The following is a 14,085-nucleotide window of genomic DNA, read 5'->3' on the forward strand; positions in this document are numbered from 1 at the left end:
CACTCTCAAAGTCAGGCATTTCGGTTCCACGAGAGAAAACTGAAGATGAGCTCACCCTGTTCACGCCACACTCCTCAGCCGGACCACAGCCGGAGTGCTGACTGCAGGGTGGCAGGCTGAGGGGGTGGCTTGGGGGCAGCTGCAGCGTTACTGAGGGAACAGAGTTCTGCGACTGTCACAGGACAGTCAGCCCGAAGGGAGCATGGCAGCACAGCACCTGCAGAAGCCTTTGTAGACGTCTGCTTTCCACTGTGAAAATGAAGGAAACACCTTGGGACAAAGGTGCACAAATCCACAGAGATAGTCCCCCTGACTCCCCGTTAGCAGGTGGCCCCCTTCTCCCACTTGCTCATGCCCCAAACCAAAGTGTCCTCCTTCCTCCCTCCTCCCAGCACATCTGTCACCCAGCTGAGCTCCTGTGCACCTGGCTGCTGGCTGTTGTTCTTTCCCCAGGAGACTGAGCAATGACTATGTATATTCACTGCATCCTGCCTGGCCATGTTTGGACTTCTAGCTTCCAGGGCACATGCTTCTCACTCTGCCTGACCCTGGGGAGCCCCCCCCCACCAGGCCTGTGTGTCACCCCCTCCTTTGCTGGCCACCTCCCCTGAAGTGATCTTCCCCATCTCCGTGCTTCTGGGCCTCCTGGGGACCCCCCCTCCTGAGAATCCCCACTTAGAGGACCTCCCCTCACAAACTAGCCCAGTGCCCAGCCCAGTCCCTCCATCCCCTGAGCTCACACACTGGCCCCAGTTGGCTTTTAGAGCCACTGTGATTGCTTTGCTTGATTGTAGTCCATCTCCTAGAATGTGAACTTGGTGGGCCCGGGGACTGAACCCCTCAATCTAGTTGGTGCCCAGTAGGTATTTTGCACTAACAAATGCATTGTTCTTTAGGACAGGTTATATTTAAATAAATAGTCGAACTCAATATAGTGCTATGTGGTAGAGAGTAATATTTGAACAAATATTTATTTATCACCTATGTCTTAAAGCACTGTGCCAGTGAACAGGACAGGGTACGGCCCTGGACACAGTGTGGGCCTGCTCTGTAGTTGGGTGAACTTAAATTGAATGCAAATAGAGACACCCAGCTCCTGGCCAGATGGAGCCTCGAGACAGAGGGACGATGGGGTTGGGTGGGATGAAGCCACAGCTCCAAGGCGCCCGCAATCACACATGGTAGTCACCTTCCAGGCTCTGGGGACTTCACACAGACTTGGAGGAGGTACCTGCTTGCCTGCCTTCCAGCACAGCTCCTCAGGGCAGCAGGGCTGGCACAGCAAGGTGGCCGGCTTTTGCCCTTGTGTCCGTCTTACTGACTCTGTGTGCCGCCCCCCAGCTTTTACATTTCTGGCCCCTGCAGCCTCTATTAGTAATTTTTATTTTATTTTTTTTTTTAAATTTTATTTTTTTCAACGTTTATTTATTTTTGGGACAGAGTGAGACAGAGCATGAATGGGGGAGGGGCAGAGAGAGAGGGAGACACAGAATGGGAAACAGGCTCCAGGCTCTGAGCCATGAGCCCAGAGCCGGACGCGGGGCTCGAACTCACGGACCGCGAGATCGTGACCTGGCTGAAGTCGGACGCTTAACCGACTGCGCCACCCAGGCGCCCCTCTATTAGTAATTTTTAATTGGATGCTGGACATTCAGAATGTTAACTTCATGGGTCGCCTGGGTGGCTCAGTTGGTTAAGGGTCGTACTTTGACTCAGGTCATGATCTCACAGCTTGGGAGTTCAAGCCCCACATCGGGCTCAGTGCTGACAGCACAGAACCTGGAGTCTGCTTCGAATTGCCTCTTGTCTCTGTCTCTCTCTGCCCCTCCCCCACTCATGCATATTCTCTCTCTCTCTCTCTCTCTCAAATATGAACAAATAAATAAAAAAGAATGTTAACTTGTTGGAAGTATGGATTTTTTAAAGCATCCTTTTATGAGTGCTAAATGTTTTGGCAAGCCGAGAAGTTAAATTACTTGTGAATCAGCCGCATCTTTTCCAGACATTTTTTTTTCATTGTGGTCAAATGCATATAACAGAAAATTTACCATCTTTCCTGACTTATTTTTAAGCTTTGTTGGGATGAGTTTAGAGTAGGGTTTACGCTAGTGCTGCTCCAGCCCTACTACTGAAGGGTGACCCTTCATAGAGCCACATGCCCCACGTATTGATTAATATTGGTGTCATGGTGATCGCTAATGGTGGCTCAGAGTGACTTAGGTCACTTAGGTGGCTTAGGTTTTGTACTGACTGACTCTTTCATGGGCTTTACTATAAGTGCATTCCAAGTCATAATTTTTCTTCCTGAAAAACAGTTAATACGTTTTCCTTTAAAACCCCTGTTGAGGGGCGCCTGGGTGGCGCAGTCGGTTAGGCGTCCGACTTCAGCCAGGTCACGATCTCGCGGTCCGTGAGTTCGAGCCCCGCGTCGGGCTCTGGGCTGATGGCTCAGAGCCTGGAGCCTGTTTCCGATTCTGTGTCTCCCTCTCTCTCTGCCCCTCCCCCGTTCATGCTCTGTCTCTCTCTGTCCCAAAAATAAATAAACGTTGAAAAAAAAAAATTAAAAAAAAAAAAAAAACCCTGTTGAAAGGTCTGTTTGGTAATTTTCTGTGGTTGCTCATTTATTGTTCCCATTACAGTGGCTCCTTCCTGTGTCTTTTTTTAAAAATTACCTGTAATTGTGGACAATCTAGACAAGGAAGCAGAAGATGGGTGTGAGTCCTGCTTCTACCTTATGGGATTTCTTCCATGTGAAATGGATGTACTAAAGCTTTTTCCCTGCGTACCATGAGAGTTCAGTGAGAACAGAGTTTCTGGAAGTGCTCTGTGAATTCTGTAAATTAATGGCTCATGGAACCCTGTTCCAGGTATGGATAGGAAGCTGCAATTTTTAGATTTGAAAGCACGAGTCTCCTTTTTCCTCATGTTCATATCCTGGTAGTTGTTTTTCCTCTTTGCCTAGCTGGGAGGATGTTAAAATGTCCTGCTGAAATCCTCAGGTTCACTTTGGCCTGAGCTGGCTATGGGGATGCTTTCTTCCCAATCTGTGTTCTGGAGGCAACCCGGAACCATTCATCTTCTGACAGTAAGTCTCATTATTCAGCACCTAAAATGAAGCTTACTGAAATATCTCCAAAAATTATTAATGAAATCAGCTATTTCCATCTGTGGGGACATTTTTTTCCACTTTAGGTCCATTTGTCAAGGCGACAACTGAAGCTGTGATTGATTACATGGACCCTTGGAAGGTGGGCTGCATAAAATTAGAAATAGCCATTGCTTTCTGCTAAGAATCTTTCTCACAGAAGTCTATACTGTCGTTGTAGTGAACATGCTTTGCCAGAGTCAGTGAGTATCTGCACCAGGAAGCATGTTAAACAAAACTTTTCAACAAAAGCTTCACTGACTGAGAAGTTAACGAAGTAAAAAAAAAAGAGAGAGAAAACAAAAACTTTGCTGGGGGGATGGCTTTGTTTCTGATGGTTCTTGGGACAAAAGGATAATTTATATATATATTTTTGCAAGTGATCTCTCCGAACAACAAGCCATGCAAGAGGGATCATAGATTCACTGAAGAGACTGTAGGCATGCTAAGTGTCCACCTCATGTGACCTTATAATCTAATCACTTCCCCCTTTTCTTCTAAGTGACTGACCCCAGGGCCACTGGCCTGACCTGGACTTGGCCCCACAGGAAGTGCAAAGTGTGTCCTCCAGGTGATCAATAGCAGCATCTTTTAAAAAATTTTTTTTTTCAACGTTTATTTATTTTTGGGATAGAGAGAGACAGAGCATGAACGGGGGAGGGGCAGAGAGAGAGGGAGACACAGAATCGGAAACAGGCTCCAGGCTCTGAGCCATCAGCCCAGAGCCCGACGTGGGGCTCGAACTCACGGACCGCGAGATCGTGACCTGGCTGAAGTCGGACGCTTAACCGACTGCGCCACCCAGGCGCCCCAATAGCAGCATCTTTTTAGATGCCCGAGTCAGAAACCCAGGAGTCAGACATGACTTCTCTTTCATGCATTACATTCAGCCAGTCATCAAGCCCATGTCGTCCACTCCTTTGATGGCCCTGAAATATCTCCATTTCCTTCCATCCTCGGTGGTAGCACAATGATCCAGTCACCCACCATTTCCTGCCAGACCATGCGATGATCTCCTTACTGGTCTCCCTGTGTCCCCTCTCCCACTTCCTTGAACCCAGTCTCCATTCCAGGGGGGATCTTCTGAAAACTCAGCCTTGGTTTCAAACTCTCCAAAGGCCCTCTATCGTCTTCACAGTGTAGTTCAAATTCCTTAATGTGGCTTTTTAAGACCCTACATCACTGGACTCCTGTTTGACTCTCTTGCTTCCTCCCACACCTCTCCCCGGTTTAATTCTGCCTTCCAGCCTTTTAGGTCCTCATTCATGACAAATCCTTTCCCTTCTTGGCCTTAATGCATAGCTCTTCCTTGATGGGGAACACTCCCCCACCAACTCCCAAATTCATCTGTCTCATTTTGCCTTGTTTTTGCTGATCCTATTGGTCTTGGTTTAAATATTGATCTTTCTAGAAGCTGTCACTTGCCTGACCTAGTGTTTGGTACGTGGTCCCCTCTGTACCTACCTTAGCTTGGCTGTTACTACACTTCATTGTAATCACCTATTTGCTACTTGTTTTCCCCACTGGGATACCCTGTTCACTACTACCTCCAGTGGTGTGTTAGAGTCAACTTGTACTGACTCCTAAGAGACAATTGTTACATCTTTTCCCAATTCTGTGTTCAGTGACATCATGGCAGTAGCTTGAAATTGGCCACAGTAGGAGTTCTTATGCCACAGAAATTAACAAATGCTACAAATCAAATTGATTGATTGTTTGGTTGGAAGCCAGCTAAACATTTATGAGTACATAGTCACTATATCTTTAGCCTCTTCAATACTTGGCCTGTAATAGACATTCAGTTAATTTTGGTTGGTTGAATGAATGAATGATAGGTTTCCATTTAACCCCAGGTCATCCCCCCTCACATAAGCCTTTGCCTCTCCACATTCCCATATGTCAGCTCAAGTGCTGACACTCCTTGGAAACAGAACAAGGCTCCAGTTTCTGAAGACTGGACTTCCAGCTTCTTCACCCTGCTTTGGGGAGCATCTGGGGCCTGCCCACAGGACCTCCCTCAGCTTTGCTGTAGCAGAAGTAGGATGGCCTTTAAGTCAGGCGTTTGCCTGTGCTGCATGCCACATTTCCCTTAGGATGGCGGGGGAGAAGTGCAGCCAAGCAGCCAGCCTTCCCTGAGTTCAAACTTTGACTTCTCCACTTACTGGCTGCACAACCTTGGGCAAATCACTTAACCTCTTAGAGCTTCATTTCTTCATTATCTAATGACCATTAACACTGGTACCCAGTTGATAGGGTTTTCATAAGGATCAAAGTGATTATTTGTGTAAAGGAGCAGCAGATCGCATGCACTTGGTAAATGTCAGCTGCTATCACTATGGCCATCTCTCAATGAGAGCATAAAGGTCTGTAATCAATTGACAGCATAGAAGAACTACACTCCAGGTAGCTCTCAGATACTATAACCTCAACTTCGCGGGAAATTCTTGAGTGTCCCAGGGCTCAGTTCTTGAATCTCTCCTACTTTTCCTTTTTATTCTCTCTCTAGCATTTTCATCCAAACACATGGTGTAATACGTTCTGTATGCTGACTCCCAAATGCATACCTGCAATCCAGAACTCTCCCCTGATTTCCAGACCCATGTGTCCACCTGCACACAGGACATCTAACAGAGGTCTCAAACTCAACAGGTCCCCAACGAACTCCTCTTGCTGACCGTAAACCTGCTTCCTTGTTTGTGTTAATGGTGGCACCATCCTCCTCCACCCCGCTCAGGTTAGAAACCCTGGTGTTGTCCGTGACTCCCCCCTTTTCAGCAGGTCCTTGCAGTGAACACTGAGAAAATATCCGTGGTTTTATGCCCGTCACCAGCCACGCTGCAGCCTCAGTCCGGCCCCCTTCTGCTCCTGCTTTGGTTACTGTAGCAGCCTCCACACTGGCCTGCCTGCTGCCCCACCTGCCCCATCCCCCCTTCAGTCTGCCCTCAAGACAGAAACCAAGTGACCGTGTTAACGCCGAATCATCTCACTCCACTTTCCAGCTGTTGGCTGGCCTTCATCTTACTCATCTGTCTCTACCACAACGTATGAGGCTTCCTGTGGTCTCCTCCGTGTCCTCTAACCTCATTGCCCACCCCTTCCCCCCTCAGTCATTCCATTCGAGCCAAGTGGCCTCCTGTCTGCGCTTAGAACATGCCAGGGTGTGTGCAGGTCCAGGAGGGCTCACACCAAGACATCTCATTGGTTAGCCTCCTCACTTAACACAAGCCTTTACTCCAGAGTCATTTCTCCTGAGGACTTCTTTGGCCAACCTATGTGAACTGAACCCAACCCCTCGACCTTCCATAGCCCCCTTTCCTGCTTTGTTATTTCTCCTTGGCACTTGTCACCGTACAACATAGTGTATACTATGTTGAGCCTATTGACTTTGATGCCTGCCTCTTTTATGCCAATGTAAGTTCCTGGTGAGTAGATGTTTCATCCGTGTTTTTTTTTTTTTCTTTTTGAGTGTGTGTGTGTGTGAGAGAGAGAGAGAGAGAGAATAAAGGGGGAAGAGGGATAAAGAGAGAAAATATTATGTGGATGTGGAGCCCCATGTGGGGTGCGTCCAAATGTTTCATCTGTTTTTATCCCCAGCTCTGAGAACAGTGCTTGGCACATGGTAGGTTTCAGTAAGTATTTGTTGAATGAATGATCTGTTTTCTACTTATAAAGACCAGCTAAGAGGAACAGAATATTTCCTCCACTCCCTCAAAATAAGCTAAATTGGAAATACTATGCATCTGTCAGAATAAGAGTAGTACTTCTTATTTATGGGTCCCTCACTAATTATTTATCCACCCCTCACCTGCTGGCACTGTGCTGGGCATGGAAGGAACACACTGAGTCACAGAGAAGTTAGGAAATGTGCTCCAGATCACATAGATAAAAGGCTGTGCCACTCACATGGTCTCCAGAATGTTCCTCTACCTGGATCTTCTATGTGAGGTTGTCAGTCTATGGTGAGAAACTGTGGAGGAAGCAACCCTGTGAGCCTCATCATTTTGACTAAAGTATGGAAGCTATTGAGAAGACCACAGGAAAACTTTGTTCTGACTTTAATATTTCCCTGCATCTGAGAATGTAGTTGGCTTCTTGACTTACGGAACACTGAGAGTTATGTCATTAATGAGTTGTGTCATTTTCTCATTTGACACTACAAAACTTAAACCTGGGTGTCTACCATGCCCTCTCCAATATAGGTCAGATTTTGGGTATTATCTTCACATTTGTTTTCTTTTGACCTGCGTATGTATCTCTAATTTCTATTTTCCTGAAGTATTTTATGATTAAGTTTCTTTTTTTAACTTGAAGTAGAATTTAATAACTTTGCAGTTATTTCCTTTAAGTAATATTAAAAGCTGAGCTGAGGTACAAAATTAAATTGGTGCCAGGAATGAAGTAATGGTTTATATAAAATGCTGCTGACTCTGGACTTGCTCATCCCAGCAACTTTTTTAAAAATGAATTATTAAAAAAAATTTTAATTCCAATATAGTTAACATACAGTGTTGTATTAGTTTCAGGATACAATATAGTAATTCAGCAATTCTATACATTACTCGGTGCTTATCATAATAAATGTAGTCTTAATCTCCTTCACCTATTTCACCCATCCCCCCACCCACCTCCTCTGCTAACCATCAGTTTGTTCTCTATAGTTAAGAGTCTGTTTTTTGGTTTGTCTCTCTCTTTTTTTTTTTTTTTGTATATTTGTTTTGTTTCTTAAATTCCACATATGAGTGAAGTCATGGCCATTCTGACTTATTTCACTTAATATTATACTCTCTAGATCCATCAATATTGCTGCAAATGGCAAGATTTCATTCTTTTTTATGGCTGAGTTATATATATATATATATATATATATATATATATATATATATACAGCACATCTTCTTTATCCATTCAACTATTAATGGACACATGGATGCTTCCATAATTTGGCTATTTTTTAAGTTTATTTATTTATTTTTGAGAGACAGACAGACAAGTGGGGGAGAGTTGGAGAGACGGGGAGACAGAGAATCCCAAGCAGGCTCCATGCTGTCAGAGCAGAGCCCAATGTGGGACTCAAACCCATGAAACTGTGAGACCATGACCTGACCCTAAACCAAGAGACAAACGCTTAACTGAGCCATCCAGGTGCCCCATTTTGGATCTTTTAATTAATGTTGCAATAAACATAGGGGTGCATGTATCCATTTGAATTGGTGTTTTTTACTCTTTGGCTAAATACCTAGGTGGAATTACTAGATCATATGGCAATTCTATTTTTAATTTTTTTGATGCACCTCCATACTGTTTTCCACAGTGGCCACACCACCAGTTTGCATTCCCACCAACAGTACACAAGGGTTCATTTTTTCCCCACATCTTCAGCAACACTTGTTGTTTCTTGTGCATTTTTTAAATCATTCTGACAGGTATGAAGTGGTATCTCATTGTGGTTTTGATATGCATTTCCCTGATGATGAGTGATGCTGAGCATCTTTTCATGTGTCTGTCAGTCATCTGTGTTTCATCTTTGGAGAAATATTTGTTCATGTCTTCTCATTTTTTTAAAGTTTATTTATTTATTATTGAGAGAGAGCACAAGCAGGGGAGGGGCAGAGATAGAGAGAGAGACACAGAATCCCAAGCAGGCTCCAGGCTCTGAGCTGTCAGTGCAGAGCCCAACTTGGGGCTCTAACTCACTAACCATGAGATCATGACTTGAGCCAAAGTCATGCTTAACCAACTGAGCCACCCAGCTGCCCCTCTTCTTCCCATTTAAAAAAATTTTTTTAACATTTTGTTTTATTTTTTGAGAGACAGAGGACGAGCAGGGTAGGGGCAGAGAGAGAGGGAGACACAGAATCCAAAGCAGGCTCCAGGCTCTGAGCTGTCAGCACAGAGTGCAATGCAGAGCTCAAACCCACAAACACAAGATCATGACCTGAGCTGACATCGGATGGTCAACCCACTGAGCCACCCAGGCACCCCTCTTCTTCCCATTTTTTAAATAGATTATTTGGGGGTGTTTTTGGTGTTGAGTTGTATGTTCTTTATATATTTTGGATACTAACTCTTTATTAGATATGTCATTTGCAAATGTCTTCTCCCATTCAGTAGGTTATCTTTTAGTTTTGTTTATTGTTTCCTTTGCTGTGCAATAGCTTTTTGTTTTTGTTTTGAAATTTTTTTCATGTTTATTTATTTTTGAGACAGAGAGACAGAGCATGAGTGGGGGAGGGGCAGAGAGAGGGAAACACAGAATCTGAAGCAGGTTCCAGGCTCTGAGCTGTCAGCCAAGAGCCCAACATGGGACTCAAACTCACAAACCATGAGATCATGACCTGAGCTGAAGTTGGACGCTCAACCAGCTGAGCCACCCAGGTGCTCCAGTAGCTTTTTGCTTTGATTTAATACCAGTAGTTTATTTTGCTTTTGTTTCCCTTGCCTCAGGAGACATATCTAGAAAAATGTTGCTACAGTAGATGTCAGAGAAATTACTGCCTGTGTTTTCTTCTAGGATATTTATGGCTTCAGGTCTCACACTTAGGTCTTTAATCCATTTTGAATTTATTTTTGTGTATGGTATAAGAAAGTGGTCCAGTTTCAGTCCTTTGCATCTAGATGTACAGTTTTTCCAACTCCATTTGTTGAAGAGATGGTCTTTTTTCCCATTGCATGTTCTTGCCTCCTTTGTCAAGGATTAGTTGACCATACAATTCTGGGTTTATTTCCGGCCTCTCTATTCTGTTTTGTGCCAGTACCATACTGTTTTGATTACTAAAGCTTTCTAGTATATCTTGGAATCTGGGATTGTGATACCTCCAGTTTTCTTTTCCTTTTCAAGATTACTTTGGCAATTTGCAGTCTTTCATGGCTCCTCCATGCAAATTTTAGGATTATTTGTTCTAGTTTTGTAAAAAATGCTCTCAGTATTTTGATAGAGATTGCATTAAATATGTAGATTGCTTTGGGTAGTATTGACATTTTAGCAATATTGGTTCTCCAAATTCATGAATATGGAATATCTTTACATTTGTTTCTGTCATCCTTAATTTCTTTCATTAGTGTTTTATAGTTTTCAGAGTATTGGACTTCCATCTCGTGGTAAAATTCATACCTAGGTATTTTATTTTGTGGGGTACAATTGTAAATGGGATTGTTTTCTTAATTTCTCTTTCTGCTGCTTCATTATTAGTGTATAGAAATGCAACATATTTCTATATATTGATTTTGTATCCTGTGACCTTTATTGTAAGCTTCTTTGAACTCTTTTGGGAATAAGGCAGGGTGTGAATAAGTATATGTCCTGTCCATGCATTCGTGACTTGTGTGGATAACTCTACTAATCATCATTTAGGAAGTAGAAGCACAGTTGGAGGAAGTGAAGAAGAAATCAGAAAATGAAATCAAGCAGCTGGAAGAAGAGAAAGCAGCCTTAAATGTGAAGCTCCAGAATTCTCTGCTCGAGGTAAATCCTGAATTAATGCAGTGTTTGGGAGTGATGGTTCTGGGTGGGAGTCTTGGTTAACTGAGATGCCAGGAATCTCAGAAAACTGGCCCGACTTCTGTACGTTCAGCATCCTCAGCAGAAAGGAAAGGACTTCAGCCTGACAAGAAATATGTCTCAGGAGGCATAAATTTAGCTGCAAGTAACAGAGAGCCTGATTTATGGAGGCTTAACAAAGAGGCGTTTAATGTCTCACATAAAAGAAGGAGGCAGGAGGCTTCTGGGGTTGATTCTGTAGCTACATTATATCAGGCCTGATATATCTGAGATTCCCATAGTCCTGCCTCCTCCTGGGCTCTGTCCTCACTTTCAGGAGTATTAGGTGCTTTGCCTTCATGGGCTCCTTCCTCTACTGGAAAAAATATCAAAAAGCATATTTTATGACTACATTGGTATGAAGATGAATATAGCCAAGCTGTATTTTTACCTTCTGACTTTAAAAGAAATTAAAACATTGTCGTGGCCCCTAAAAGTATTGTGGGCCCTAGGCCCTGTGCCTTCTGTGTCTAATGGAGAAATTAGCTCAGATTCCCCCAGACTGGGAAAATGACTGTCACTGCTTCATTGTTGAGCCCAAATTTACACCAAGAAATGGGGAGAGGCAGTGAAGACCAGGCCTGTCCACTTCATCAGGAAACCACCAGCCTCCACAGAGGGCTCCCACTGACTCTTCCTCCCACTGGTAATGTCTGCATCACGTGACCAGCCTGGGAAGCGAGAGTGGAGGCAGGGAAGGGAGAAAGGGGTAGAGAATGCCTATAGACCAGCTGAACATCACAGTTTGCTTGGTGGGGAAGTCCACCTACCCAGACCACCCAGAAACCAACATCAAAGTTTAAAAGACCTGTTGACCATGTTATGGTGGGGGAAGAACTCTTGGGAGGGCCTGGAAACAGGATTCATTCTTTTTTTTTTTTTAATGTTTATTTATTTTGAGAGAAAGAGAGAGCATGAGCGGGGGAGGGGAAGAGAGAGAGAGGGAGAGAGAGAACCCCAAGCAGGCTCCATGGTGTCAGCACAGACCCCCATGCGAGGCTCAATCTCACAAACTGTGAGATCGTGACCTGAGTCGAAATCAGGAGTCGGATGTTTGACTGAGCCACCCAGGTGCCCCCCGGCTTCGTTCTTGAGCCTAATTAGACCCTCAAAAAATGTAAAGAGGTTTCCTTACTTCCCCTGCCCTCCTTCACACATTCCAGATGAGCCCTGAGTCCACCATCCCCTCAGGAGCCCATGAAATTGGTTCCTCAGCCCTGATTGAGCACTACAACCTCCTGTATTTTTGAGAATATAGAAGCCGTGTGCAAAATAGTCTGGATTGTTTAAGGATACCTCTAATGGAGTTCGGTCTGGAGACATGCATGGTGAGAGAAGAAAACCTGAACTGGTGGTTATTTCTAGAAGGGAGAGGGGTTGGTGGATCAGGGAGAAGCTCAGGGGCCTGCAGCGGTGTCTGTGATGTGTTCTCCCTTCAGCTGAGTGATGAAGGGAGAAAAACACATTCGGTTTTTCTATGTCACAAGTTATCATTTTTCTAAAAGGTGAACGTGCCAAGCCTTGAACTTGATATATCAGGGGCTCTGGAGGAAAGGTCCTGGTGAGAAGTCTCTGCTCCGGAGGCTTTGGTTCCACCTCAGCCCCAGGTGGCTGCACAGCAAAGATGCCCGTTTCGCTCTCACTCCTCTCTCCCTCCCTTCTGAGTTATACTGCCGATCTTTACACCGGATCTGGACTACTCTGTGCTGCAGAACTTAGGGAGGCTTCAGCCCAGTTATCCTTCTGACATGGGACCCTGGGGTCACCACGTGATGATTTCCCCGAATGCCCCTCAGAACCCCTCAAAAAATGACAAGAGTGAGTTTCATCAAGTGCTTGCTTTAGTTCAGGTACTACCTGAGCAGTTTCCATATATGAACTTTTAGTCCTCACAACTGCCACACAGTAGGTGCTGTTGTGATCTGTGGTTTACGGATGAGTTAACTGAGGCACAGAGATGGTAAGTCACTTCCTCAAAGTCACACAGGTAATGAGTAGTGGGTCTCAGATTCCAACCCAGGTTATGCGGCTCTGAAGACCCCACTCTTAACCGTTATGCCAACACTATGTGCAGCACAGTATGCCGTGTCTCTGATGCCCCAGGATCACTCAGGACATGAGTATCTGCAGATGGCTGTTGTGACCCAGAGGCTGACCTTGACAAAGTGCCTGCCCGTCACCCTCCATTCCTTCCACAGCCTTGGTGGCGACATCATCTCTTCACCCACTTACCAAAGCGAGAAATGGAAGCGTCAGCCCTGACCTCCTCCTCTCCTGCTCCTCCGTCCTTACCTACGGTCCCTGCCCTGCCCACCCTCACAAGCACTCAGCTGTCAAGTCCCGTGTGTCCTACCACCGAAGGCTCTCAGTCCCCCTCCCCTGTCTTTATCAGCCCCCCAGGATGGCTCACCTAGGCTGTTTTTCTTTACCTCTTACAGACATTGTGTGAAAAAGTGCATAGAACTCATTTGAGTATTTCATAAGCCTTAGCAAAATGTAGTGTGAGTAGTTTCATAATCTTCTTCTTCTTCTGTGATGTTGCTGGAGTCTTGAAAGTCTTGGCCTGTATCTCCCTGCCTCTACCTTCTCCCTAGGCTGGCTAATTCCAGAACTAGCATTCTAAACCCCAGATATGCTCAAGGTCCCACTCCTCCTTCTCCCAAATCTTTTAATCGCCATGTTTTTCATAATTTGGGCCTAACCTAACTCTCCACCACTACCCCCCAGGACTCTGTTTTCTCTCATCCACTCCATCATGCTGGGCCCCTGACATGGAACTTTCCTCCAATTCTCACACACATCCTACCTTCCCTCTGCCATTGTACCTACTATTCCTACCACCTGGAATGTCTTTTCTCACCCTGGCCACGGATGGACTCCTATTCATCCTTCAGTGCCCATAAAGCTGCCCTGGACTCCCCTCGGCAGAGTTTATTGCTGTAAATTCTCTGCAGTAGTATGTATCTCACAGTAATTGTTGTGAGGGTTAGAGGAGTTTATACTGTCAAATGCTTAGGTCTGTTCCTGGCACAGAGCAAACTCACCATCAAAGGTACTATTATTAGTTTGTCTTCTGAATGTTGCTGTGATTATAAACATGTATCTGCCTCCTCCATAAGATGACAACTCCTAGAAAGCATGGGCTATATTTTATTCTCTTGCCATCTTGCTCTCACTCTGTCCCTCTCCCTTATCTCCTCATACCTGGCATGATGCCTGAGGAGGACTAGCTTTCCTACAAAGATTTGTTAGCAACATCTGAGTTTCCTGTATGGTTCTAGGCCTTGTTCTTCCCAAAGTCTAGAGCAGAGAAACCAGTCTGTTTAATTGAGACTCTACACTTAATTGGTTAATAATAATCATCATAATTAAGGCTATACAATTTAATAGCACCTTCTAGCCA

General features: G+C 44.8%; 1 protein-coding gene across 3 annotated transcripts in view; it reads left to right on the plus strand.

The window, feature by feature from the left end:
- Positions 1-14,085, plus strand: part of FAM184B (family with sequence similarity 184 member B) — a 184,637-nt gene that overhangs the window by 117,855 nt on the left and 52,697 nt on the right. For all 3 annotated transcript variants that reach the window (XM_045474438.1, XM_045474440.1, XM_045474439.1), the window contains one exon: positions 10,497-10,607. In XM_045474438.1, coding sequence (XP_045330394.1) covers positions 10,497-10,607 — 111 coding nt within the window. The remainder of the gene's footprint in view (positions 1-10,496; positions 10,608-14,085) is intronic.

This window comes from Leopardus geoffroyi, chromosome B1, assembly GCF_018350155.1.
Source record: "Leopardus geoffroyi isolate Oge1 chromosome B1, O.geoffroyi_Oge1_pat1.0, whole genome shotgun sequence".
Lineage (NCBI taxonomy): Eukaryota > Metazoa > Chordata > Mammalia > Carnivora > Felidae > Leopardus > Leopardus geoffroyi.